This window comes from Aaosphaeria arxii (genome assembly GCF_010015735.1).
Source record: "Aaosphaeria arxii CBS 175.79 unplaced genomic scaffold BU24scaffold_9, whole genome shotgun sequence".
In the NCBI taxonomy this organism is placed as follows: Eukaryota; Fungi; Ascomycota; class Dothideomycetes; order Pleosporales; genus Aaosphaeria; species Aaosphaeria arxii.
Window position 1 is genome coordinate 629,943 of NW_022983482.1, and position 19,614 is coordinate 649,556.

The 19,614-nt window shown below is 49.9% G+C and overlaps 10 protein-coding genes across 10 annotated transcripts; 7 read left to right on the forward strand and 3 right to left on the reverse strand.

Annotated features, from left to right (window-relative positions):
• The first annotated feature begins 700 nt into the window (after positions 1 to 700).
• BU24DRAFT_426526 (uncharacterized protein) lies at positions 701 to 2,183 on the forward strand. The gene has a single exon (XM_033528992.1). It carries the CDS (start codon positions 775 to 777, stop codon positions 2,017 to 2,019), a length of 1,245 nt encoding a protein of 414 aa, XP_033379781.1. The 5' UTR covers positions 701 to 774; the 3' UTR covers positions 2,020 to 2,183.
• Positions 2,184 to 3,234: 1,051 nt separating this feature from the next.
• Positions 3,235 to 5,115, reverse strand: BU24DRAFT_397968 (C4-dicarboxylate transporter/malic acid transport protein-like protein). Its single transcript, XM_033525366.1, has 4 exons — positions 4,589 to 5,115; positions 4,145 to 4,521; positions 3,518 to 4,094; positions 3,235 to 3,458 (listed from the first exon to the last, which is right to left on the reverse strand). The coding sequence occupies exons 1-4, from the start codon at positions 4,808 to 4,810 to the stop codon at positions 3,315 to 3,317; spliced, it is 1,320 nt and encodes a 439-aa protein (XP_033379782.1). The 5' UTR covers positions 4,811 to 5,115; the 3' UTR covers positions 3,235 to 3,314.
• A 10-nt stretch (positions 5,116 to 5,125) lies between these two features.
• Positions 5,126 to 5,896, forward strand: BU24DRAFT_281240 (uncharacterized protein). Its single transcript, XM_033522716.1, has one exon. The coding sequence runs from the start codon at positions 5,172 to 5,174 to the stop codon at positions 5,559 to 5,561; it is 390 nt and encodes a 129-aa protein (XP_033379783.1). The 5' UTR covers positions 5,126 to 5,171; the 3' UTR covers positions 5,562 to 5,896.
• A 79-nt stretch (positions 5,897 to 5,975) lies between these two features.
• On the forward strand, positions 5,976 to 7,386 carry BU24DRAFT_426528 (uncharacterized protein). Its single transcript, XM_033528993.1, has 4 exons — positions 5,976 to 6,369; positions 6,415 to 6,628; positions 6,794 to 6,862; positions 6,908 to 7,386. The coding sequence occupies exons 1-4, from the start codon at positions 6,359 to 6,361 to the stop codon at positions 7,265 to 7,267; spliced, it is 654 nt and encodes a 217-aa protein (XP_033379784.1). The 5' UTR covers positions 5,976 to 6,358; the 3' UTR covers positions 7,268 to 7,386.
• A 400-nt stretch (positions 7,387 to 7,786) lies between these two features.
• Positions 7,787 to 9,228, forward strand: BU24DRAFT_426529 (translin). Its single transcript, XM_033528994.1, has 7 exons — positions 7,787 to 8,088; positions 8,144 to 8,180; positions 8,241 to 8,294; positions 8,350 to 8,483; positions 8,542 to 8,650; positions 8,700 to 8,785; positions 8,833 to 9,228. The coding sequence occupies exons 1-7, from the start codon at positions 8,005 to 8,007 to the stop codon at positions 9,055 to 9,057; spliced, it is 729 nt and encodes a 242-aa protein (XP_033379785.1). The 5' UTR covers positions 7,787 to 8,004; the 3' UTR covers positions 9,058 to 9,228.
• Positions 9,229 to 9,376: 148 nt separating this feature from the next.
• BU24DRAFT_426530 (GPI-anchor biosynthesis protein-like protein) lies at positions 9,377 to 10,687 on the forward strand. The gene is made up of 3 exons (XM_033528995.1): positions 9,377 to 9,829; positions 9,886 to 10,172; positions 10,243 to 10,687. Exons 1-3 carry the CDS (start codon positions 9,497 to 9,499, stop codon positions 10,358 to 10,360), a joined length of 738 nt encoding a protein of 245 aa, XP_033379786.1. The 5' UTR covers positions 9,377 to 9,496; the 3' UTR covers positions 10,361 to 10,687.
• A 391-nt stretch (positions 10,688 to 11,078) lies between these two features.
• BU24DRAFT_426531 (uncharacterized protein) lies at positions 11,079 to 11,600 on the reverse strand. Its single transcript, XM_033528996.1, has 2 exons — positions 11,576 to 11,600; positions 11,079 to 11,517 (listed from the first exon to the last, which is right to left on the reverse strand). The coding sequence occupies exon 2, from the start codon at positions 11,431 to 11,433 to the stop codon at positions 11,161 to 11,163; it is 273 nt and encodes a 90-aa protein (XP_033379787.1). The 5' UTR covers positions 11,434 to 11,517; positions 11,576 to 11,600; the 3' UTR covers positions 11,079 to 11,160.
• Positions 11,601 to 11,690: 90 nt separating this feature from the next.
• BU24DRAFT_397975 (dihydroxyacetone kinase-like protein) lies at positions 11,691 to 14,097 on the forward strand. Its single transcript, XM_033525367.1, has 4 exons — positions 11,691 to 11,779; positions 11,894 to 12,478; positions 12,538 to 12,731; positions 12,788 to 14,097. The coding sequence occupies exons 2-4, from the start codon at positions 12,007 to 12,009 to the stop codon at positions 13,898 to 13,900; spliced, it is 1,779 nt and encodes a 592-aa protein (XP_033379788.1). The 5' UTR covers positions 11,691 to 11,779; positions 11,894 to 12,006; the 3' UTR covers positions 13,901 to 14,097.
• Positions 14,098 to 14,424: 327 nt separating this feature from the next.
• BU24DRAFT_443778 (alpha/beta-hydrolase) lies at positions 14,425 to 15,970 on the reverse strand. Its single transcript, XM_033530602.1, has 3 exons — positions 15,751 to 15,970; positions 15,412 to 15,687; positions 14,425 to 15,361 (listed from the first exon to the last, which is right to left on the reverse strand). Exons 1-3 carry the CDS (start codon positions 15,803 to 15,805, stop codon positions 14,607 to 14,609), a joined length of 1,086 nt encoding a protein of 361 aa, XP_033379789.1. The 5' UTR covers positions 15,806 to 15,970; the 3' UTR covers positions 14,425 to 14,606.
• Positions 15,971 to 15,993: 23 nt separating this feature from the next.
• On the forward strand, positions 15,994 to 18,300 carry BU24DRAFT_397981 (uncharacterized protein). Its single transcript, XM_033525368.1, has 3 exons — positions 15,994 to 16,550; positions 16,601 to 17,453; positions 17,542 to 18,300. Exons 1-3 carry the CDS (start codon positions 16,175 to 16,177, stop codon positions 17,954 to 17,956), a joined length of 1,644 nt encoding a protein of 547 aa, XP_033379790.1. The 5' UTR covers positions 15,994 to 16,174; the 3' UTR covers positions 17,957 to 18,300.
• Positions 18,301 to 19,614: the final 1,314 nt, after the last annotated feature.

Below are 19,614 nucleotides of genomic sequence, written 5' to 3' on the forward strand. Positions count from 1 at the left end.
CGTCAATCGAATGCGACGTACGAGGTAAAACTTTCGGCTTGGTTAGAGCGGCTCAATTTGGAGCTCATGTCATGCTGGTTCCGATTTCCACTATACGATTAATGAGCGATCCATGTCGACATGTTCAAAACATCCATTGTACTTCTCTTCTATCCCTGCTCTCATAAAAGTTATGGTTCTACATCTTCTCTCTTTTCTTTGGGCACCTTGAAAACATTGGACAGTTCATCCTTGCGCTTTGCCTGGGGTTGGTGGTGTAGAATGTCCGATCCTCAGAGTATGTTGAGGTGCGGACATGTCGTGTCAGAGTTGTAGGTCAGAGGGGAACTGAATTAGACATCTTATGCTCGGGCATGTATACACTAGATTGCAATGTGGTTTTTCTATGTTCCCTTTTCGTTCTTTTAACTGTGAGGTGATGCGAGACGGCCTGATGTCATCGCCGAAAGAGATCAGTCGTTCTTTAGCTGAACTAATGTGAGACTTAACCCTTAGAATATAGACTGGTGAATCTCAAATATGGCGTCGGTCACACTGAGTATGGTTTGTCGTTCACAGGTAGGCCCAGTTAAATCCGCTTGTCTGGAACGCGGGGATCTCCAGTGCATGGTGATCGATTTCCGAAAACGGCTTAGTCTCGATGTACCAACTACGCAATGATGGTCTGCCCATATCCAACTTTTATAAACTCGACTTCGTTCAAGCACTTTTTAACCTTCTGTCTACTGCTCTATTGGGGTGAGAGAGGTTTTATTCGTTTTGACCAAACTCTCAATGCCAACTGCAACACAATCTCCAGGACCTGTAACTACGTCACGTAAGCCAAGAAAGAAGGAGCAAGACGTCATTGCAGGTCCCGAAGGGAGAGCAGGTTCAGCGGGTGGGATTGTGCTTGAAACCACACATGCTAAATTGAAAGATAAAGAGAAAATGTCTTCAAATGCGCCTACCAAACCGGCAGCAACCGCCCCATCGAAAGAGGCAAACACCACATCCACAACGGGTCCACATCGTCAAAGGCGACGACCACGAAAGCTCAACCGAGAGCCTGCCTCGCAAACTCCCACGGAATCTGCGACTAATGCTCCCAAAATTCAAAATAATGCGGCATCATCGGCCGCAACGAGCGAGCTTGAAGCTTTGAAATCTCGAGTACGCGGACTGGAAGCCAAAGTTGAGGAGCTGTACAATAGCGGCGCCGCCGATGCTCGCAGTGGCCGCTCGCCACGACGAAGGGGCAAGAAGAAGTCCGTTTCATCCCAGCAAGTCCCTACGCTGTCAGATATAGGGGGAACTACAAATGCTGAAGATGAGGAGGAGGCAGACGAAGAGCTAGTTCGCCTGGAAGGTGAATTGGAGGACGCACGCCGAGATTTGGAGACTTATAGCCCTCGTCCTCGAAGAAGGAGGACGACCTCTGACGATTCTGAGTTCATTGAGGAAATACCACGCAATGAACCTGGCGTTGAAGATACAGTTACCTCGGGTGATCGACAGGTTACGCTTACTGGAAGCTATCGTATCCCTCTACCATCGAGCGTCAGCATGAAAGATGTCAAGTCGATACAAAGTGGAGTCACGGCTGCTCAGAATGTGGCAAAGTCATTCCTTGAGCAGCGACGGGCCTCTCAAGCCGTTCAGAATCAATCGCAGAGTAAGGCTCCATCGTCAGCGCCAAATGCAAAAGCAAAGGCCAAACAGTCATCAAAAGTGAGGGAGGACTCGAGTTCCGTTGTCAAGAGTGATGACGGAAAGCAAACTTGGAGTGAATGGTTCGGCGGGTATAGCGTAGCCATATCACGCGCGGTGCAAAACATTGAGGCAGAGGCTGCTGTTGAGGCTCAAAAGGCGAACAAGCCTCCACGTCCTAGCCGAACTACAAGTACCGCTTCGAGCAAACCCGCAAAATCAGCACCTAAATCCAGTACAGCGTCCACGTCAAAAGGTGGAGCGAGGCCACCTTTGAAGCAAAGAACCGGTAACTTGAGCTCGGAACAAGTCCAAGGATTGATGGGGTAGTATCATAGGGTCTTCATATCATAGCGGTCTTTCAAACTCATGTTGTACGATAAAGAAATAAGCGGAAGAGCAAGGCGTAATGGAAACTAAAAGATTAAACTATGCCAAATCATGTTCTCCTACGTATTAAGTATATATATTAGCCAGCTCTAAAGTCCTCATAATTCATCGAATGCAACATTCTACCAAGATATCAACCACCGTATGCTAAACTTCATCTTATAGAGTCACGTCTCTGTGTTAAAACCATGAATGCAAAGGGACTCGAGTCTCCGCCCGAAAACCTGGCATCCCCCACCCAATCCACTTAAGATCCGATCGCATGATAACCGTCCATATCAAAACTATGCTTGTGCTCAGCACATACTCCCACCACAATGCATCCGCTCTCCTCATGATTATTAAACCTAGGAAGCATAACGTGCTGTACATGCTCAAGCTCATTCCGAAGAGAAACCACAGTTGGTTCAGCACCAATCCAGTACGATGAGACTGCAGGAGGTAGAGGCGCCTGATCTCGTATTTGGCGTAAGTCCCACAGGACATTAACACGATGGAAGATTTGGAGATCGTTACAATGCTCTTCAATGTTTCTGGTGCGCGCGTTTCGCTGATGTAATTGAGGGTATAGAAGTGTTGCTATAGGGTGGTTAGTGCTGGAGGTTTTGAGATGAGATCAGGGCTCATAGCATTGAGGTAGTCTCTTTTTCGATGGATGATCACGTACTATGATGGGATGAAGTACTGCACATATCAAATCGGAAATAAAACATATACAAAAGTATATCTTCATACGACAGAGGTTCCCAAGGAGTTGCGGTCGATCTGTCCCGAACGGTACGTCTCTCCTTAGGATGGGCCTGTTGCTTTGCAACCATTCGGCGATCGGTGCTGTGATGGGCATGAAAGCTTGTTTGAGCTTTCGGGATAGGCGTTCGAGGTGCATTTGAGGCCGTGGTTGAATGCTCGATGATGGCATCGTGGGCAGGGAAGAGGCAATTAGAGGTCCCGACATCTTGCAGACTGTTGGGTTCTTCAAAAGCGGTGAAGATGAGACTTAAGTGTAAATGTGTGATGATTTCAAGTAATGCCTCAAGGAAGATGCGAGTTGTAGCTCATGTTTTGTTGAGCCGGGTGGTCACTGTTCCCTGGTACTGGATCTAGACATGGGGAGGGGTATTTGGTCACAAGAACAAGATTCAAATATCATTTAGAATTCATTTCATTAATTTGGATGGCTGAGACGCCTATCCTATTAGCATTTATTTTATTCTTTCCATGTGCTGGGCATGCTTTCATGCTCCCTGATTCTGTGGTGGCTTGCTCAGCTTCTCGACCTCCTTGAGGCAAGGCGCAGCGAACAAGTTGCCATATATAACATTCCGAATGGTTCCCGACGCTACCAAAACCCAAAGAAGGAACACGCAAACCGCAAAAGTCTGGTCTTAATTAGTATGTATGATCTTTATAGAAATGCACTTAAGAGGCAACAACTTACCGTGCCGAGTCCTCTAAAGAATTCCGAAGGCAATATCTCTCCAATATGTAATGTAGACATAGCAAAAACACCTAAGGGGAAAGTGAAACCCCACCAGCCCATATTGAAGGGGAATTTTGAACGACTGATAGAGGCCGTGGCGAAGAACAGCCATACCAGTCCAAAGCCCCACATGACGAGTCCGGCAGCGAATCCCATGACAAAGAGGAAGTCACCGGCCATGGGGTGCAAGGTATTGGTCAACGGGAAGACCCGCATGGCTTCTTTTCCGAGTGCCATTAGACCATAGCTACCTTGTCCCATAGGGCCAAGAGGCAAAAACACGCTTACAATGACCTCTTGGGGCGGGAGCTTGTAAACGGCTAATCGGTGGAAGTAAATCACAATCACTACGAAAGCGAGGGGAACTCCGGTTCCCCACAGAACATAGCTTGTGATGATGGTCCAAAGCGCGTGCTGCGGATCTGGGAGTACAGACGCAACAACGGCTCCCGAAGCAGCCGCAACAATGGGCGCTACCACTGGAAGCAGCCACGCTGCTGTCATCGTCTCGTGTTTGGTTTGGTGTTTGGTCATCCTTGTTTGAACATTAGTGTCATGAGCTTCGCTTCTTGCTAGATAACCTACATTTGGAATGGCAGTCCGAAGCAGCAGGCAACGCTTGCAACGACATCAATCCACCACATTGCCCAAGCAATCTGAGCACTGGCTCCGCCCAGATATGGAACGCAGACGAGTGTGAACATGTTCACTATCGTGGCAAAGCCCATCGGAATGGTGCCGAGGAAGAGACTCTGAACAGGGTGTTGAATCATTAAGGTCCAAGTTGCCGGATATAACACATGTCGAAGAACCGAGATAACCAGGAAGGTGGTGAAAAGCACGATGTTGGCGAAAAACCACACGATGCTAAGGATCCGCAATGGCGTTTCGAAGCGGGTGTACATTGTCGACAAGGTATATAAAAGTATGCTGACAATGCCCGTACCCATAGTCACGGCGAACTAATGGATCTGTTAGCGAAACGAAAGCGTCCTCCTCTCTCGCTTTGATTTGTAGAAGGAGGCATACCCATGATGGAATGAAGTTCTGGACTATACGTCTCCAACCCCGGCGCCCTTTGATCATCCAATCTGGTAACGATGGAGGGTTCGGATTTAAACAATTTCCATCTCTGGCGGCTGCAGCAATCTGGCAAGGGGTCATGTTGCTCATCTCTATAGGCGCATCATTCACTGGCGCCATGCTTTGGCGGCGACGCTGGGTTGTTTGTGTTGCGCATACGGTAGCCATGGTGAAGGAGAGGTGTGGCGAATGGCCGTGACAAACAACTACTAGAAGGAAAGGTGCGGCCTTTGCTGGAATATATGTTACGATGCCAAGAGAATCAAGCAGCTTTATGTACTGAAGGAAGAATGGGTTATGAATAGGTATACGAGAAGCATAGGAGTCATACGGAACTCATAACCATATCCACGCGACATCTAGCTGATTATACGGCCTAAAATTACAGATTACACATTCCTGAAAGTCCAGATGCCGAGGTTTCGGCGAGAAAACCGCTTAAGGGCAAAGCCAGAATCGCTGAAAGAATCTAACTTCCGCGAGTAAATACTGAGATTTTTCGTGTTCCAAATTTGGTAGCAGATGTGTAATGGAAATCGGCCGAGAGTCACGTGAGAAATTCCAAAAATGGCGCAATCTCATTCGGTTCAGCCACAGTGTGGCGTCGGACGTCAACTTCATCTCTCATGTTGATATCCTGCATCAACATCCAGACCGAAATCTGTTCATGATGGGCTCTCTTTACTACATCTGCCTATGTACTGTTTCGTTCTTTGGGGCGGTGGTCTTTATGCAAAAGATCCACAAAAGTGAGTTGCACTGTGCACTGCTGCTAATCTATCATCGATGTTTGCTTCATCTGGGCTTTGTTTGCAGGGCGGAGGCCTTTAAGCGTCATTTCGGTTCTGTATATTTCACATACGCTCTATGTATCTCGTATCGTGTGAAATTTAATCCGACTCATTGTAAGGGTGAGTAAATTGCGCATCAGTAGTATAACGAAGCATGCGAGTTGTGAACATATCGTCCCTAGTTTCCATTGCCTGAAGGTGCAAAGACACTAATTACTATCGTGATTATCTCAACTGTAAGGACACTAGATGAATCCTCGTGGGATCTGTGGAGGTCGCGTTGCGCATCTAAGGTCGTGTAGCCCTATCGCCCCAAGGCGATCGAGTAAGTTCCGATGAGCGAGTCAAAAACTAGGGAATAGGTGTTTGAGTACACCATGCACACTTTTGATCCAAAAGACGTAGAGGTAAGTGGACGCGAAAGGCATGGGGCAAGACAAGATATATGGTAAGGAAGTATAAAGGAACATTCACGTGACCACATGCAGGCGCTCTATTTGCTCCTATCGATGTGCTTTAAGCGTTTCAGACATTGCGTCATACTCAAATTTACCTTATCTTTGCTGCCTAATGAGCTTGAGACGGAAATAGCTTCTGAGTTCCAATTTCCCCGCACCTCTCGTTCACCCAGTGAAGGATTAGTGAATGTCCTGAAGGTGAAACCTCACACATTGCTTCTTATATAAATCTAGCATCTCAACACGCCTCTGATGCAAACAAGCGAAAAGATTTTTCCTCTCTGGAAGACAGTTTGACGTCGAAGCCCAACCGAGCCGACCTCGATACTTGTCACCATACCTCAAGCTCCTTTACCGCAATCACGAGTTTCATCTCTTGGGGAGGTCATTAACTCCAAATCATTCTCTTCTCTAATGAATGGCTTACCCATGATATCTTGGACACGTAGTCTCTCATCTTATTCTCAATGCGTTCATGGTAAGTCCTATTCGCGTAGCCACACGCCGTTACTCATCTCCGTAGGGTATGCACACGCTGTTACTCAGTATCTGGCTCATGGGAAGAGTTGCTTCTTCATTGCCGCCTTCACAGGTGCTTCGTCGTATGTCAGGGCTGCAACTTCAAGGCGGGCCAGCTCTGGATCCCCAACTCCTGGGAGTACTTCTGGCATCTTCAGCGTTGCCATGTTTGCGCCGTATGCGAAATTCATTTTGATACTCCTGAAGCTTTGGACAAGGTATGATACTGGACATTCTTTCATCATCATCTCTATCACGAAACAGGCGGTGAGCACGAATGCGGGGTATCTCATTTGATGAGTCGTCGAACCGCATTCTCGCATTCTGACTCTTCCGGCATCAATCCTTATATAACAAGAGCCAGCATGGCTAACTAAAGACAGCACATCTTGGAAGAGCATCTCAACGAGTGTCTTGGATGCAAAAAGATCTTCGCTACGTGTAGCAGCCTGGTACGTCTCTATTCGAAATGGCGTCCTACATTCTAACTTTGATAGATCGCCCACTTGGAATCAGGGCAGTGCACTACTCAATCATTCCGAGCGGGGAGAGAGGCTGCGCAACATTCAAACCGAGTCATCATCAATCGATGTGCAGCCTCGTGCCGTCGGTGGCAACAATTCATCAAAGAGGAATTCCATGGACTTATGATCACCGGCTGCCACATCGATAGTGGCACAGGGATAAGGCCTTATAAATGCCCAAAGTGTGGATGGGATTATAGGCATCTCTCAGGGCTACTTAAGCACGTTGAAGACCAAGTTTGTGGGCAGCGACTGGATCGAAACCCCATCCGAGCATTGATGACCTATATAGCGCACAGAAGCCTGGTTCGCGTCGCAAAACAGCTGTATTGAGCTCAATCTTTTTGTTAATGCGCAATAGGCGTTGACGGGAAGCAATATGCTCGGTCTGATGATTTACGATTAGGTATGAAACGTCATGATATACGAACATAACAAAGCGAACCCAAATGCCTCGCATCGACCATAGAGTCGCTGTACGCTGCGTCCATGTTTCCGTGATGGGGAAAGAGTACTTTGCAGTGTGATATAAGTGTAGGAAAGCAAGATCAGCTTCACGATATTCGCCACCAAGGCCACCCCTGTCGAAGAGATAATTTGCCGAGACCAGGATCATTATCCATCCACCCCAAATGGTCACGTGATATGACATTCACTGAGAATAGTTCCAAGTGTTCACGGCCATTCACTTCACTGCAGAACTATTCAATACGTAATCTAAGTGGTTTGTATAATATATCATAGGTGGATGGATCTCGTCTTGTCCAACCGCTCTGGAGCTGCTGTTTAGTGGGCTAGCTCTCTGTATGCCCACAAGTACCTCTCAGCGGCGAATGGAGCAAACATGCCTGGGTAGCTTAGATGCGCCAAAGACAAACTTCAAAAATATAGGGTGTTCCTATGAGATATTAGAAGAGGACTGCGGCTTAAAACTCATATCTACCCAGATAATAATTCATCCTTAAGGATTCGTGACGTTGTGTCCTCAAAAATTCTCTAGCCACAACTCACGCTCCCTCCTTCACCAACATCACCACTCTTCCCTTGTCAAGCAGAACACGTACGCAAGCATGGCACAACAATCCGGAATGGTCGATCCGGCCGTATTTCAAGATCTTCAGGCGCGCGTGGATGAGGACGCTGCCGTGCGAGACGTGAGAAATCCAACAGCAGGTTGCACGTGATCATCCGCTAAAACTTCATCTAAAGGAATTGAAAGCTTTCGCGCAGACTTTGGAGAAGCAAAGTAGGTTCTTTTTCGGATAGTTAAATTGATATAGAAAGATTCAAAGCTAACCACCGGCAGCCCGCAATCTTTCATTCGTTCTCTCTCGCGCTCATTCGACACCGATCGCCAATCGTGAGTCTTCCTTTGATCTTCATCCATAGTGCCTATTAGCTTACGAATTACCCAGTTTCTACCGTACTCGAAGCTGCCGAAACCCCAATTCAGAATGTCGTAGAGACCATCGGAAAGCTTTCTGCATCCGCGTCCAAGGTGCCCTACTACAAGTTCAACAACACCTGGACGCGACAGACTCAGGATGCAGTAAGTACAACTCGGCTGCGATACTGTAGCGAGCCGCATGACTGACCAGCACCGAAAGACATTCAACCTTCTGCTCTGGGGATGGCTGGGCGGCTATCAACGAGATGCCGGCCAGGTGAAGAATGGACGTCTTCTGACCATTGAGGAAGTCGGTCAGATATTGAACAGTAAGTACACTTCACCTCGTACTCTACAATGGCAGCTAATGTTCAAAAGTTCCTGTCAATCTGAAGGACCGAGATTCCTTCCATCTTACTATCGAGGAGTATCTTCACGCTTTGGTCTCGCTGGTTGAAGAACTAGTAAGTCATCCAGCCCAAACTCTCGACGCATGCTAACAGCCTCCGAGTCACGCCTCGCCCGCAACTCAGTCACTCTTGGAGACTACGAACGCCCTCTTCTCATCAATCAATTCGTCAAGGACTTACTTGCAGGCTTCCAGATCTTGAACTTGAAGAACGACAGCCTGAGACGCAGGAGCGACGGCCTTAAGTACAAAGTGAAAGAAGTAGAGGATGTTGTCTATGATATTTCTCTGAGGAACCTTGTGCCGGCCAAGGGAGGAGAGAACTAATGGTTTCCAGTGATGAGCAATTGCTACCATGATGGCCTGCTCTACTGTGACCCGCATCTGTGGCGCTTGCCGATTTCTGAGAGCTACACTTGGGAGGCACAGAATGCAAGTGGAAAGCATGATGAACGAGATAGATGAATAAAAAGCATAAACATGTTTTCAATTATCCTCCACCAATCACTTCCACAATATTCTTTCGTTCAATAGTGATATTCCCCACGTTAACACTGGATCACTCTGCAGTCGTTGTCGCACCGCCACAGACGCGAGCACCTGAAATACGCTAAGCACCACCATGGCCGTCCCGATCCGCAACAACCGCGAATTCAGCATCCTACAACAACAAAGGCGCGCATTGACTGCACAGCAGAGAGAATTGGAGCGGGAGTTCGTACAAGGCATCCGTAGACGACAACGGAACCGACAACGCAACGGCAACATGGCTACCGTAGTACAAGAGCCCGCGAGGCCCCGGGTTCCCTCCGCGCCCATCGATATCCTGAATACCGACCTTGCAAAACTCTACACACATATACATCCAGTTCTTCTCCTCTCGGTCTACGCATTCAAATTCAACTCGATTGTCGAGAATCCAGTTACTGCGCTCTCGGAAACCCTAGTTGCGGTTGGTATTTTGCAGGTTGTCTTTTCTGCGATATGTCTTCCGCCTACAGGAGGTAGCGCAACACCTTTGGGCGACAAGAGGAAGCCTGGCGAGAAGAAAAAGGGAGCGCCTTCGCCAGTTGCTTCTGCTGTCAATGGCACGGTGATTGTATGTCTCAGCGCTGTGTTGCGATGATCTATCAAGCTAACGTTTTGCCTGTGCAGCCTGCCTTCTTAGCACTCGTTCTCGCGATCATTGCTGGTATCCCGATACTCGGCGTCCTCCTCGTTCTGTTTGGCGCACCTATCTCTACGCACTGGGAGCACACCGCGCTATGTGCCGCGCACATTTCATTTTTGACGGCCATCCCATTGACATATGTTCACGGAGTGGATGGATCGACATGGAGGGAGATCGTATCTTTGGAGCTTCCGATTGATGAGGTATACGGTTGCTTGATCGGAACAATGCTGGGAGCCTGGTTGGGCGCTGTCCCGATACCATTGGACTGGTACGTAGAACAGGAACTACTTTTGGCAAGCAGGTTGCTATATAAGTTCCGGGTGCTAATGAACATTTAGGGACCGCGAATGGCAGAAATGGCCCATCACCATAGTTACCGGAGCGTATATTGGATTCGCTGTTGGAAAGTCTGTTGGAGGCACGTTGTTGAAGGGCAAGACAGTTCTGTTTGGATAGAGTCCAAAGCTTTTTTGGGCGATACTTGTCGTGTGCGCTGCAAGCAAACAACTAGGGGATATACTACAATGGCTGTACCGTTGAGCATATTCCAACCTCATACCGCAGGACCGGCATGAGAAAAATAGAATCGGTCATTTGGTCTAGATCAGATAATGGGTTGTTCCCAGGGGTCAAACCCCCCAATGCCACCGAGGGCGTTTGTCACGCCGAGGTAGGGAAGCTATATGGCACTAGTACCTACAGTTGCGATGCAAAGAAAATAAAAGAATATTGTTTGTTAGACAGCGGTCGTCCCTCGCATCTGTGAACATGGACAAATACGAACGAATTCAATACAAACATCAGAATCTTCATATGTGCGAGGAGTACAAATGGCCGAAGGTCACGATACGGTGTCGTTGGTCTCAAACATTGGAGGAGCCTCGAGACGAGGACGGATCTGGTCGCTCAGCATCACAACATTCTTACGTATCGCACTTCTATTTGAATCAGCTACGCCCACGTGTGGCTATAATTTTCTTAAGACCTCTAGGTGTCCTCTCATCTCAAGCACTCCGGCATAGTCGAAAAGAAATTTCAAAGGAATAGAAGGGAGTGGAGATGTAGCACGCGAAGAGATTCCTGGCGATAGAGGTGATGTGTAGAACTGCGTTACCTACTCTGGCCCGGAAAGGGCTTCGGTTTACCTGGGCCGGACTCGCGTCGAGGTACCCGTACCCATTACACGCCACAATTACTCGTAGTTAGTTACAACAATTGCAGGAAACATAGGGTCCCATGCAAAGGACGCTACGGTGTTACTGCGCGCTGTTTGGATACAGCTGACAAGCTGGTGCGAAAGGCCGTTCTTCCCTGGCAGAGACCGATGCGAGGTACCTTGTAGGCTTGTACTTGTACGACTTAATCACACGAGTCCAAACGCCTCCCCCAAGCGTCATCCCCAAGCGTCCCCATACGTAAGTCCACATAGGTAGGAACAACTTTTTTGTGCGCCGGAACTCCCCCTTTGGGAAAAGCCGGTCGCTATACCTGACAGCATGCTCACGATCGTTCCATGGACTTGACCGCATCAAGTATTTCGAAGTCGTCTAGAAAGGGCAAATATGGCCTCCGTGCCGACAGCAAATTGCCCTCCGGGAGAGGACTTCGGCCCTCTGGAACACTCTAATTATCAACTTATTGTGCTATGCGAGGTACTTAGTTATTACTCACTATGAATGTGGGCGGGGTGTTGATCGCGCACGCGGCGGCGGCGGGGGTGCGGGGAGCTCCCTTTTCCCTTTATATAGAGAGGGTCATGTCCTCCCGGACGTGTGGCAGTTGTACGCTCTCGAGCTTTTCTAATTATTTTCTCCTCTGCTCTTCCTAATCTAGAGTGACATTACCTTCATTCTATAGCTTGACGCTGCAAAAAAGGTACTTGTTTCTCTTCCCTTCCTCCTATGCGATTGGCATCCAACACCATAGCTAGAGGGAGAGCTCTCCGCAGCTACCCCGGAGTACCAAGTAGCCGTACTGACACCTCACGAGTCAATTTAGGCACAAATCAAGTCCCCAATTGAACTGAATTTGCACTTTTCTGTACGAAAGTACAATCCGAAATTTGCTTTCAAGAGCACCTACACATCCCCATATACCCAACCATGTCTCGCAAACACTTTTTCAACAACACCGAGGGTGTTGTCGTGAACATGCTTCAATCCCTTGTCTCTCGCAACGCACACATGGGCCTCGACGAGGCCAACCGCGTCGTCTACTCCAAAACACACAAGGCCAACCAGGTCTCCATCGTATCGGGCGGTGGCAGTGGCCACGAGCCCGCGTGGTCAGGTTTCGTCGGAGAGGGCATGCTTTCCGCTGCCGTGTGCGGTGACATCTTCGCATCCCCTAGCACCAAACAGGTCATGGCTGGTATAAGAAACGCACCCTCAACTGAGGGTGTGATTCTTTGCATCACTAATTACACGGGAGATATGCTCCATTTCGGCCTGGCACGTGAGAAGGGCCAGGCACTTGGTTACAAGGTGGATGTTGTGTGCATGGCTGAGGATGCTGCTCTTGGACGGGAGAAGAGTGGAAAGGTGGGACGGAGAGGTCTTGCGGGTAACTTGCTAGGTATGCTGATCAATTTTCCTGGATGGCATGTTGGGTCAATTGCTAATCTTTCGAAACAGTCATCAAGCTTACTGGTGCTGCTTCACAAAAGGGCTGGTCTTTCGAGAGATGTCGACAGATTGGAGAGCTCGGAAACTCACAACTCGTCACAATCGGATCTTCATTGGATCATTGCCACGTCCCTGGACGTGAGGCTTTCGAGCATGTCCCTGATAACTCTTATGTATTGGGAATGGGTATTCACAACGAGCCTGTAAGGAATTCCGTGTCCGATTTAACCCTCAGACTCATCGTACTTACAACTTCCAGGGACTCAAAACAATCACCCCTATGCCCCCACCTGAGACCATCATCAGCGAGATGCTCCGATTCCTCTTGGACCCCAAAGACACCGACCGTGCTTTCGTCGAGTTCAAGCCCGAGGACAACGTCGTCATGCTCGTCAACAACTTCGGTGGTCTTTCCGGCCTCGAGCTCGAGGCTCTCGTCAACATTGCCCTGAAGCAATTGGAGAAGGACTGGAAGATCAAGCCCGCCCGCATCTACGCCGGCATCCTCGAGACCTCCCTCAACGGCCAGGGCTTCTCCATCACCCTGGGCAACATGTCCGGCATGGCCAAGGCCATGAAGGTCACTGACGCCGAAGTCTTCGAGCTCCTCGATGCCCCCACCACCGCACCAGCCTGGCCCAAGAACGGCTACGCACCCGTCGAGATCTCCAAGGAGACCGAAGAACTCCGCCAAAAGGCCAACGCCGCCGCAGCCTCCCACGCCGACGCCAGCAAGGGACCCGCAACCCCCTCCTCCCTCATCCCCGCCCTCCGCAAAGCCTGCAACGATGGCTTCGCTGCCGAGCCCACCATCACACAATACGACCTCCAGATGGGCGATGGCGACTGCGGCGAAGCCGTAGCGGGCGTGTGCAAGTCGATCCTGAACAACCTCGACAGCCTCCCCAGCACGCTCCCGCCCCTCATCCCCTTCCTCGAGTCCGTCGGCGAGAACGTCGAAGACGTCGGCGGCTCGCTCGGCGCCATCCTCTCCATCCTCGTCACCGCCTTCACCAACGCCCTCACCGAAAACACCGTCAAATCCTCCAAACCCCTCGATGTCTCCACCGTCGCCGACTCCGCCGCAAAGGCCCTCGACAACCTCAAGAACTACACCTCCGCCCGCGAGGGCGACAGGACCGTCATGGACGTCCTGATCCCCTTCATCGACACCTTCGCCCAGACCAAGGACCTCGCGAAGGCCGTCGACGTCGCGGAGAAGAAGGCCGACGACACGAAGAACATGAAGGCGAAGTTCGGCCGCGCTACGTATGTTGGTGATGAGAATGCCGAGAGGAGTCAGATTCCTGATCCCGGTGCGTATGCTGCTGGTGTGTGGTTGAGGGGTCTTTTGGAGGGATATAAGGCGTAAAGGTGAGGTGCTGATGGGCACGATGACGATGATGCATGCATACTTCTTTCTGAAGAGATGAAGGAATGAAAAAGAATTGGATATGGTGTTAAGTGAATGATGTATGGATGTTCATATATTGCTAGGTTTTGACAGCATATCTCTGAGGGTTGTGTAAGCGCATTGGTTTTCAATTATATCTTTTCATAATATATCATCATTAAACTTTACATTGAGTGCCTTCTATCCCTCGTCGTTCGTGTCGCATTTACTTAGTCAACAGTCAAACATCTATGATCTTTGATCTTTGAACCTTGCACTCTCGCATTGGAAATTGGTAGGAATTTGTGTTATCTTATCGTGCCCACATGTCCCGAAAGAGAGAGACGGAGAGCAGACAACGACAAATCCAGGAATGTGGGGGGCCTCCACATAGGGATCCACAATAATTCAGGTGCCCGGCCTGTCTGATCTAGGTACGTCGTACGAGTGCTCGACTTTATTTTGTTTGCTCCTCTGAGATGAATGACAATGAGATTGAAAGTACGGAGTTGATTCTTCGACGATATTCAACTTGCGAAACAGTTATGACTTGAGAGGATGTAGTCTGAAATGATGGTGGTTCGTACATTCGACGATGCAAAGATATGTATAATGCTCACTATACACGCTATGAAACATGTTTACAACATCTGTCCTCAGACGATAGACAGGCATACACATAAAACTACAGCTTCGCCTTGAGCCAATCCCCAATCACGATTCTGGAACCCGTTCCGCTGTCCTTCTTGTACCCCAAGATGTTTTCCACGACAGGCTCGACGTGGGCCGCCTTAGGCGAGATCACGACGGCCACTTTGCCTCCCTTGCCTCCATAACCTTGCTGGAACCTCTTTGCGGTCTCCTCGATACCGTCGATGAGAACCTCGTACGAGCCGCCCCAGAACAACACCTCCTCCACGACGCCTGCGGTGCCTTCCCACCACCACGCTGGAGCGAGAACGGGCTCGTTGTAGAAGTCGCCGGCGAAGGGCGAGTCGCTGCCTAGGAAGGCGCCGGACCATCTGCTCAGGACACGGTCATCAAGCATATCTCTCTCGGCATTCTCTGCGTAAGCTTTCGTATGGACGTTGAACGAGCACCACGGCGAGATGAGGAGGGCTGCGTGGAGCCTGGTCGGAAGGTTGAGAGCCGGGATGTCGGGATGAGGATGCGTGAGGTGAGACAGAACCCCGAGTGTGAGATTGCCACCGGCTGAGTCGCCGCCGAGTGTGATGTCTTCTGGGCTGCGGCCCTCGATCTCGATGAGGTAACGGAGAGCATCGACGCCTTGTCGCAATTGGTTTGGATATGTCTTCTCCGGCGCGAGATCGTAGGCTGGGATGAGGATACCGACGTCTACGCCTTGTGCTACGAGGAGGTCTTTGATCTGGACGAGGTAGGAGAAATGACCAGCGCTGGCTCCTACGACATAACCGCCGCCTGCGAGCTTGATTAGCACTATCCACAAGGACCAAAAGCTATAAACCCACCATGGTAGTAGAGAATAACTTTCTTCGCGTTCTTGTTTCCTATCCAATGTCCTTGTATCCCGCTTGGAAGTGTTGTGCTTTCGGGAGCGAAGCCGAGGTCCTTCGCACTCTTCAGGTATTGTTCCGTCGTGCTTGCGTTAAGATGGCGGTCTTGGGCGAGGGTCAGGTTCCCGAGCTGCGTCCGCACCATTGCGAACATAACATCTTTGAAGTATGTGTGGGCGCCTTTCTCGCCTTTGAATGGCGATGTCCATAGCCGAGCCGAAGCCGCAAGAGCTGTATCTCGATGTCAGTATGCGCCGTTTGAGGTACTGTTATAGTAGGAGAGTAACAACGGACTGGCTTTCAGCGTCACAGACGCAATGCCTAGCTTGCTGACTTGCTGGTCTGCCATACTGTGCGGTTGGTGTAGGGTATGTTTGAGAGACGTTGAAGGGGATGGGAAGGAGGTACGAGGCTAGAAGCCTCAAGAAATGGAGAGTCGTACACACTTACCTCCATTGCTGATTAGACTGGCAACAAACCCCGGTCTGGGCTCCACTAGATACCCCGTATTGAAAGGCAGCTAACAGATGGGATGAAGATATCCGAGGAAGCTCCCCGCACTGGCTTCAGATGGACGCTAACACCAATGAAGCCTAGCACAAGATTGTCTCTAATGTTCAGTTGCTACTGAGTCGTGTGCGTCGAGTTGCCGGTCATCAAATGACAAGTTTGCATTCGAAATCCCCGGGTTCCCCAGGATTGACCATACGGTCGAATCATGGCCGAGGCAGAAGCCTCCAACGCCGACGCGGTGGGTAGCGATGCGCAGGACTCGAATGAGCAGCCGGCCCAGAAGAAACGTCGTACAGGCGCGTCCTCTCGCGGCGTAGCGAACCTCACACCCGACCAGCTTGCGCGCAAGCGGGCAAACGACCGAGAGGCACAGCGAGCCATCCGAGAGAGAACAAAGAATCAGATCGACCGTTTGAACCAGCGAATACGCGAACTCGAGAGCCAGCAGCCGTATCATGATCTCCAGGTCGTGCTACGAGAAAAGGAGGCGATCCAGGCGGAAAACACAGAAATTCGGAAGCGTTTGGAGTCGGTAGTGTCAATCATCCAGCCGCTCTTGAGAGCTTCAGGGGGCTTGAATGGTACGTTTAGAATTCATCATGGTAGATGGTATGGAACTGATGATATGCAGAATTGGCAGCAGCAGCAGAAAGGAGTCCGCTTCCTCCCCCTGTAGCACCGTCTCCTCGAGATGTCTCCCAACCTCATGAGCCAACACCACACAATAAAGAGAGTCGGAGTTATAGCCACAATAGCAATCACCGGGATCTAGCATCGCCAGACAATGGAGTTCAATCGCCAGCAATTCCAGAGCCTGGCCGGCAATGGATGTACACAGCGTACACACCATCAGGCCAGAGATGGTCCGTGGAAAGCGCACATTATGAGCAGGCGCGCACTACTCCAGGCCAACAACAACAACAACATGGCCTACCATTTGATGAACGACTGGGTGTGGATTTCCTTCTGGACAACAATCAGCGCAGGGTAGATACAGGATTGCCTCCCCCAGCAAATCCACCTGCTCAAGAGTCAGCACCCTCCGCCAATGCACCCCACCATACCGGAGGCCAATGTGCGCCGACGTTTGTTCCTTACCAGATATTACCTCGGAACGTCCCACCGACATGTCCCTTGGACGTCATTATGCTGGATTTCCTGAACGATCGCCAGGCTCGTGCGGCAGAGGGTGTTCCACTCAAGACCTTAGTAGGACCTATGTATCCCAATTTCACCTCACTAGTATACCCAGATCGCTGCGTAGACTCGCACCCGCTCTCAAAGCTCTTCACGGATATCCTAAGGACATTTCCCGACATCTGCGGAATCCCAGAGCAGGTAGCAATCGTCTTCATCATGTTCCTCATCATGCGGTGGCAGATCGAACCGTCACAGGAGAACTACGACAGAATACCAGACTGGGTGTCACCCCGCCCATCGCAGCTCTTCGTATCTCACCCCGCCTGGTTCGACCACATTCCTTGGTAAGTTCGACAATTCCAATCACATCACACGGAAAACTTAAACCTCCAACTTGAACATTTCAGGGGTAATGACTAATCACTTCACCAGGCCTCGATTAAGAGATCGCCTAATCGCCCACTCCCCCTTCGTACTCTTCGACCAATTCTTCATCCCCTTCACGACCACCATCTCCCTCAACTGGCCCTACGAAGCACGTGACTGCCTTCTCCCAGCCTCGAAAATCCATTCGTCGTCGCTCTCCACGACGTCTTCCATCCCGGCGTCGAGTCCTTATTCCACAGCCGTCCACGCGGGGTCGCCTCACCCGAGTACCCCTCAGCCCGCGGGCAGTACGCCCGGGGCCAATGGCAGCACCCATGTACCCAAAGAAGACGACCAGTGGCTCATCAACCCGGCTTTCGAAAGCCACCTTCGAGACATTAAGAATTGGAGCCTCGGGCCCGATTTTAGAAACACGTTTCCCTCTTTCAGTGATTGCGTCCGGATAAAGGAGAGTAGATGATGGGAGAGAGGAGAAAAAAAGAAGTTTGTGGGGATCTAGATTTAGTCCCTTTTTTGTTTATTGTTGCTGTTTTTTTGTCCGAGTAAAATGGAGTTCTGAATTCGTCCATTAGCCTACGATACACTGCTTAGATGGCCTCAATGTTGCCCTTGGGGGCTGTTTGTCCGTTTAAAGTTCTTGATCTTGAGCTCGACTCTAATTTATGTACACTTAGCATACCCAACCCTGTCCAATTATAGCAATTTGTTGATCTAAACTAGCTACCTGCTGGCAATGATGGGCCACAGCCAGGTGCAAGTGCAAGCTCGACTAGTATATCAAATCTTCCCTGGCCCAACCACACCATTATCGTTCCATTGCAGATCCGCAGTCCTCTTTTGCAGTGATCGATTCAGTGGCTACCCTTGTGAATGACTCAGTCGATGGCCCGGTCCGGTGGATGGGCCAGAAGATGGGCTTGCGGATGGTCTTGCGAATGGACCTTCGGATGGACCTGCGGATGAACTTGAGGGTGGACCTCGTGGTATGTTCTGTGGCAGCACTTCCCTTACTTTCTTCACTCTCTACATAATTCCCTTGTTCGAAATCATGGGCAAGCATAGACAACGCACGTGGACGCAGTTTAGAAAGGGGAGCCTCGCCGTGATGAACATCAGCGACAAGAATATGATCGATGTCCCCGGGGGCTTTGATAATAGAAACGTAGAGGAAGTCGCCATCCTGATCCGTGGTGTAGTGATGGAATGGAAGCAAGGATACCGCGATAGTAGTTGACTCAACATCGGGGTAACGATAACGAATGATCGTGGCGACTGCACCTAGGCTCGTCGTCAATATGGCAATGCAAACATTAGGTTTTTATAAGATGGGGCCTGAGGCCTGAAGAAGAGTACTCACTCGCCAGATGAGTGATACCGTAAGGGGCCAACTCGTCGCCCCAAAGAAATGGTCTGAATGATTCCACTAGGTGTTGTAAAACCGGATCGGAAATATACCCCTCAGGATGAAGATGTTGTTGTTTCTCGTCCTCGAAGTCGAATTTTGTGATGCGTCCAAGATTCGTGATACGTGACTGTTCCCTTGACTAAAAGTTTGACGAAGATGAATCGGCCTGCGACTCCTCAGACGTGGTGATCCAATCACCGTATTCGTCCAGCATGACTTCGGGTTACGTGGCGTGTCTCGACACTGTTTTCGTGGAGTTCTGTTCGTGTGGTTGAGGCCGCGCGAATGCTTTCCCAGTGCAACAGGTATTGATAACGAAGGTTAGAGTTGTGCGTCAAGCGTATGTCTGTGAATAGTTATATGCTAGTGGTTGGTGCTAGAATAATGGTGTGAGGGTGAGGAGTGGCAGAGACAGGTAAGGAAGGCCGTCGACCTTTCAATGGCCTCAGTCAAAGGAGGAAGAGCTTCCGTGCTTCAAAGGGCAGCGACGGCGTGGGAGCAGCTTCCAATTCATCGTCAATCAAAAACATCCTCTTTGAGACGACGAGTATACCAAAATTTGTCCTAGAATTTTCGCTTTGTATCCGTGAGAAGAGAACATACAGTTGTTCAATGACTAACCCAAATAATGTTACCCTAAGACCCTGCGACGACGTCTCCTGATGGGAGCCGCTATGTGAATCGATACCACGACCATCATAACATCGAAAGGC

Bases quoted from the DNA above. Each gene is read 5' to 3' on its own strand.
- BU24DRAFT_426526 (XM_033528992.1), top strand. From the start codon at position 775: ATGCCAACTGCAACACAATCTCCAGGACCTGTAACTACGTCACGTAAG.
- BU24DRAFT_397968 (XM_033525366.1), bottom strand. From the start codon at position 4,810: ATGGCTACCGTATGCGCAACACAAACAACCCAGCGTCGCCGCCAAAGC. The intron at 4,522-4,588 runs GTATGCCTCCTT...CAGATCCATTAG, and splicing joins AGAACTTCATTCCATCATGG to TTCGCCGTGACTATGGGTAC. The intron at 4,095-4,144 runs GTAGGTTATCTA...TGTTCAAACAAG, and splicing joins TTCGGACTGCCATTCCAAAT to GATGACCAAACACCAAACCA.
- BU24DRAFT_281240 (XM_033522716.1), top strand. From the start codon at position 5,172: ATGGAAATCGGCCGAGAGTCACGTGAGAAATTCCAAAAATGGCGCAAT.
- BU24DRAFT_426528 (XM_033528993.1), top strand. The intron at 6,629-6,793 runs GTATGATACTGG...AACTAAAGACAG, and splicing joins CTCCTGAAGCTTTGGACAAG to CACATCTTGGAAGAGCATCT. The intron at 6,863-6,907 runs GTACGTCTCTAT...TAACTTTGATAG, and splicing joins TCGCTACGTGTAGCAGCCTG to ATCGCCCACTTGGAATCAGG.
- BU24DRAFT_426529 (XM_033528994.1), top strand. From the start codon at position 8,005: ATGGCACAACAATCCGGAATGGTCGATCCGGCCGTATTTCAAGATCTT. The intron at 8,089-8,143 runs GTGAGAAATCCA...CTTCATCTAAAG, and splicing joins AGGACGCTGCCGTGCGAGAC to GAATTGAAAGCTTTCGCGCA. The intron at 8,786-8,832 runs GTAAGTCATCCA...ACAGCCTCCGAG, and splicing joins TCTCGCTGGTTGAAGAACTA to TCACGCCTCGCCCGCAACTC.
- BU24DRAFT_426530 (XM_033528995.1), top strand. From the start codon at position 9,497: ATGGCTACCGTAGTACAAGAGCCCGCGAGGCCCCGGGTTCCCTCCGCG. The intron at 9,830-9,885 runs GTATGTCTCAGC...TTGCCTGTGCAG, and splicing joins CTGTCAATGGCACGGTGATT to CCTGCCTTCTTAGCACTCGT. The intron at 10,173-10,242 runs GTACGTAGAACA...ATGAACATTTAG, and splicing joins GTCCCGATACCATTGGACTG to GGACCGCGAATGGCAGAAAT.
- BU24DRAFT_426531 (XM_033528996.1), bottom strand. From the start codon at position 11,433: ATGCGGTCAAGTCCATGGAACGATCGTGAGCATGCTGTCAGGTATAGC.
- BU24DRAFT_397975 (XM_033525367.1), top strand. From the start codon at position 12,007: ATGTCTCGCAAACACTTTTTCAACAACACCGAGGGTGTTGTCGTGAAC. The intron at 12,479-12,537 runs GTATGCTGATCA...CTTTCGAAACAG, and splicing joins TCTTGCGGGTAACTTGCTAG to TCATCAAGCTTACTGGTGCT. The intron at 12,732-12,787 runs GTAAGGAATTCC...TACAACTTCCAG, and splicing joins TGGGTATTCACAACGAGCCT to GGACTCAAAACAATCACCCC.
- BU24DRAFT_443778 (XM_033530602.1), bottom strand. From the start codon at position 15,805: ATGGCAGACCAGCAAGTCAGCAAGCTAGGCATTGCGTCTGTGACGCTG. The intron at 15,688-15,750 runs GTCCGTTGTTAC...ATCGAGATACAG, and splicing joins GTCTGTGACGCTGAAAGCCA to CTCTTGCGGCTTCGGCTCGG. The intron at 15,362-15,411 runs GTGGGTTTATAG...TCAAGCTCGCAG, and splicing joins AGTTATTCTCTACTACCATG to GCGGCGGTTATGTCGTAGGA.
- BU24DRAFT_397981 (XM_033525368.1), top strand. From the start codon at position 16,175: ATGGCCGAGGCAGAAGCCTCCAACGCCGACGCGGTGGGTAGCGATGCG. The intron at 16,551-16,600 runs GTACGTTTAGAA...GATGATATGCAG, and splicing joins AGCTTCAGGGGGCTTGAATG to AATTGGCAGCAGCAGCAGAA. The intron at 17,454-17,541 runs GTAAGTTCGACA...TCACTTCACCAG, and splicing joins TGGTTCGACCACATTCCTTG to GCCTCGATTAAGAGATCGCC.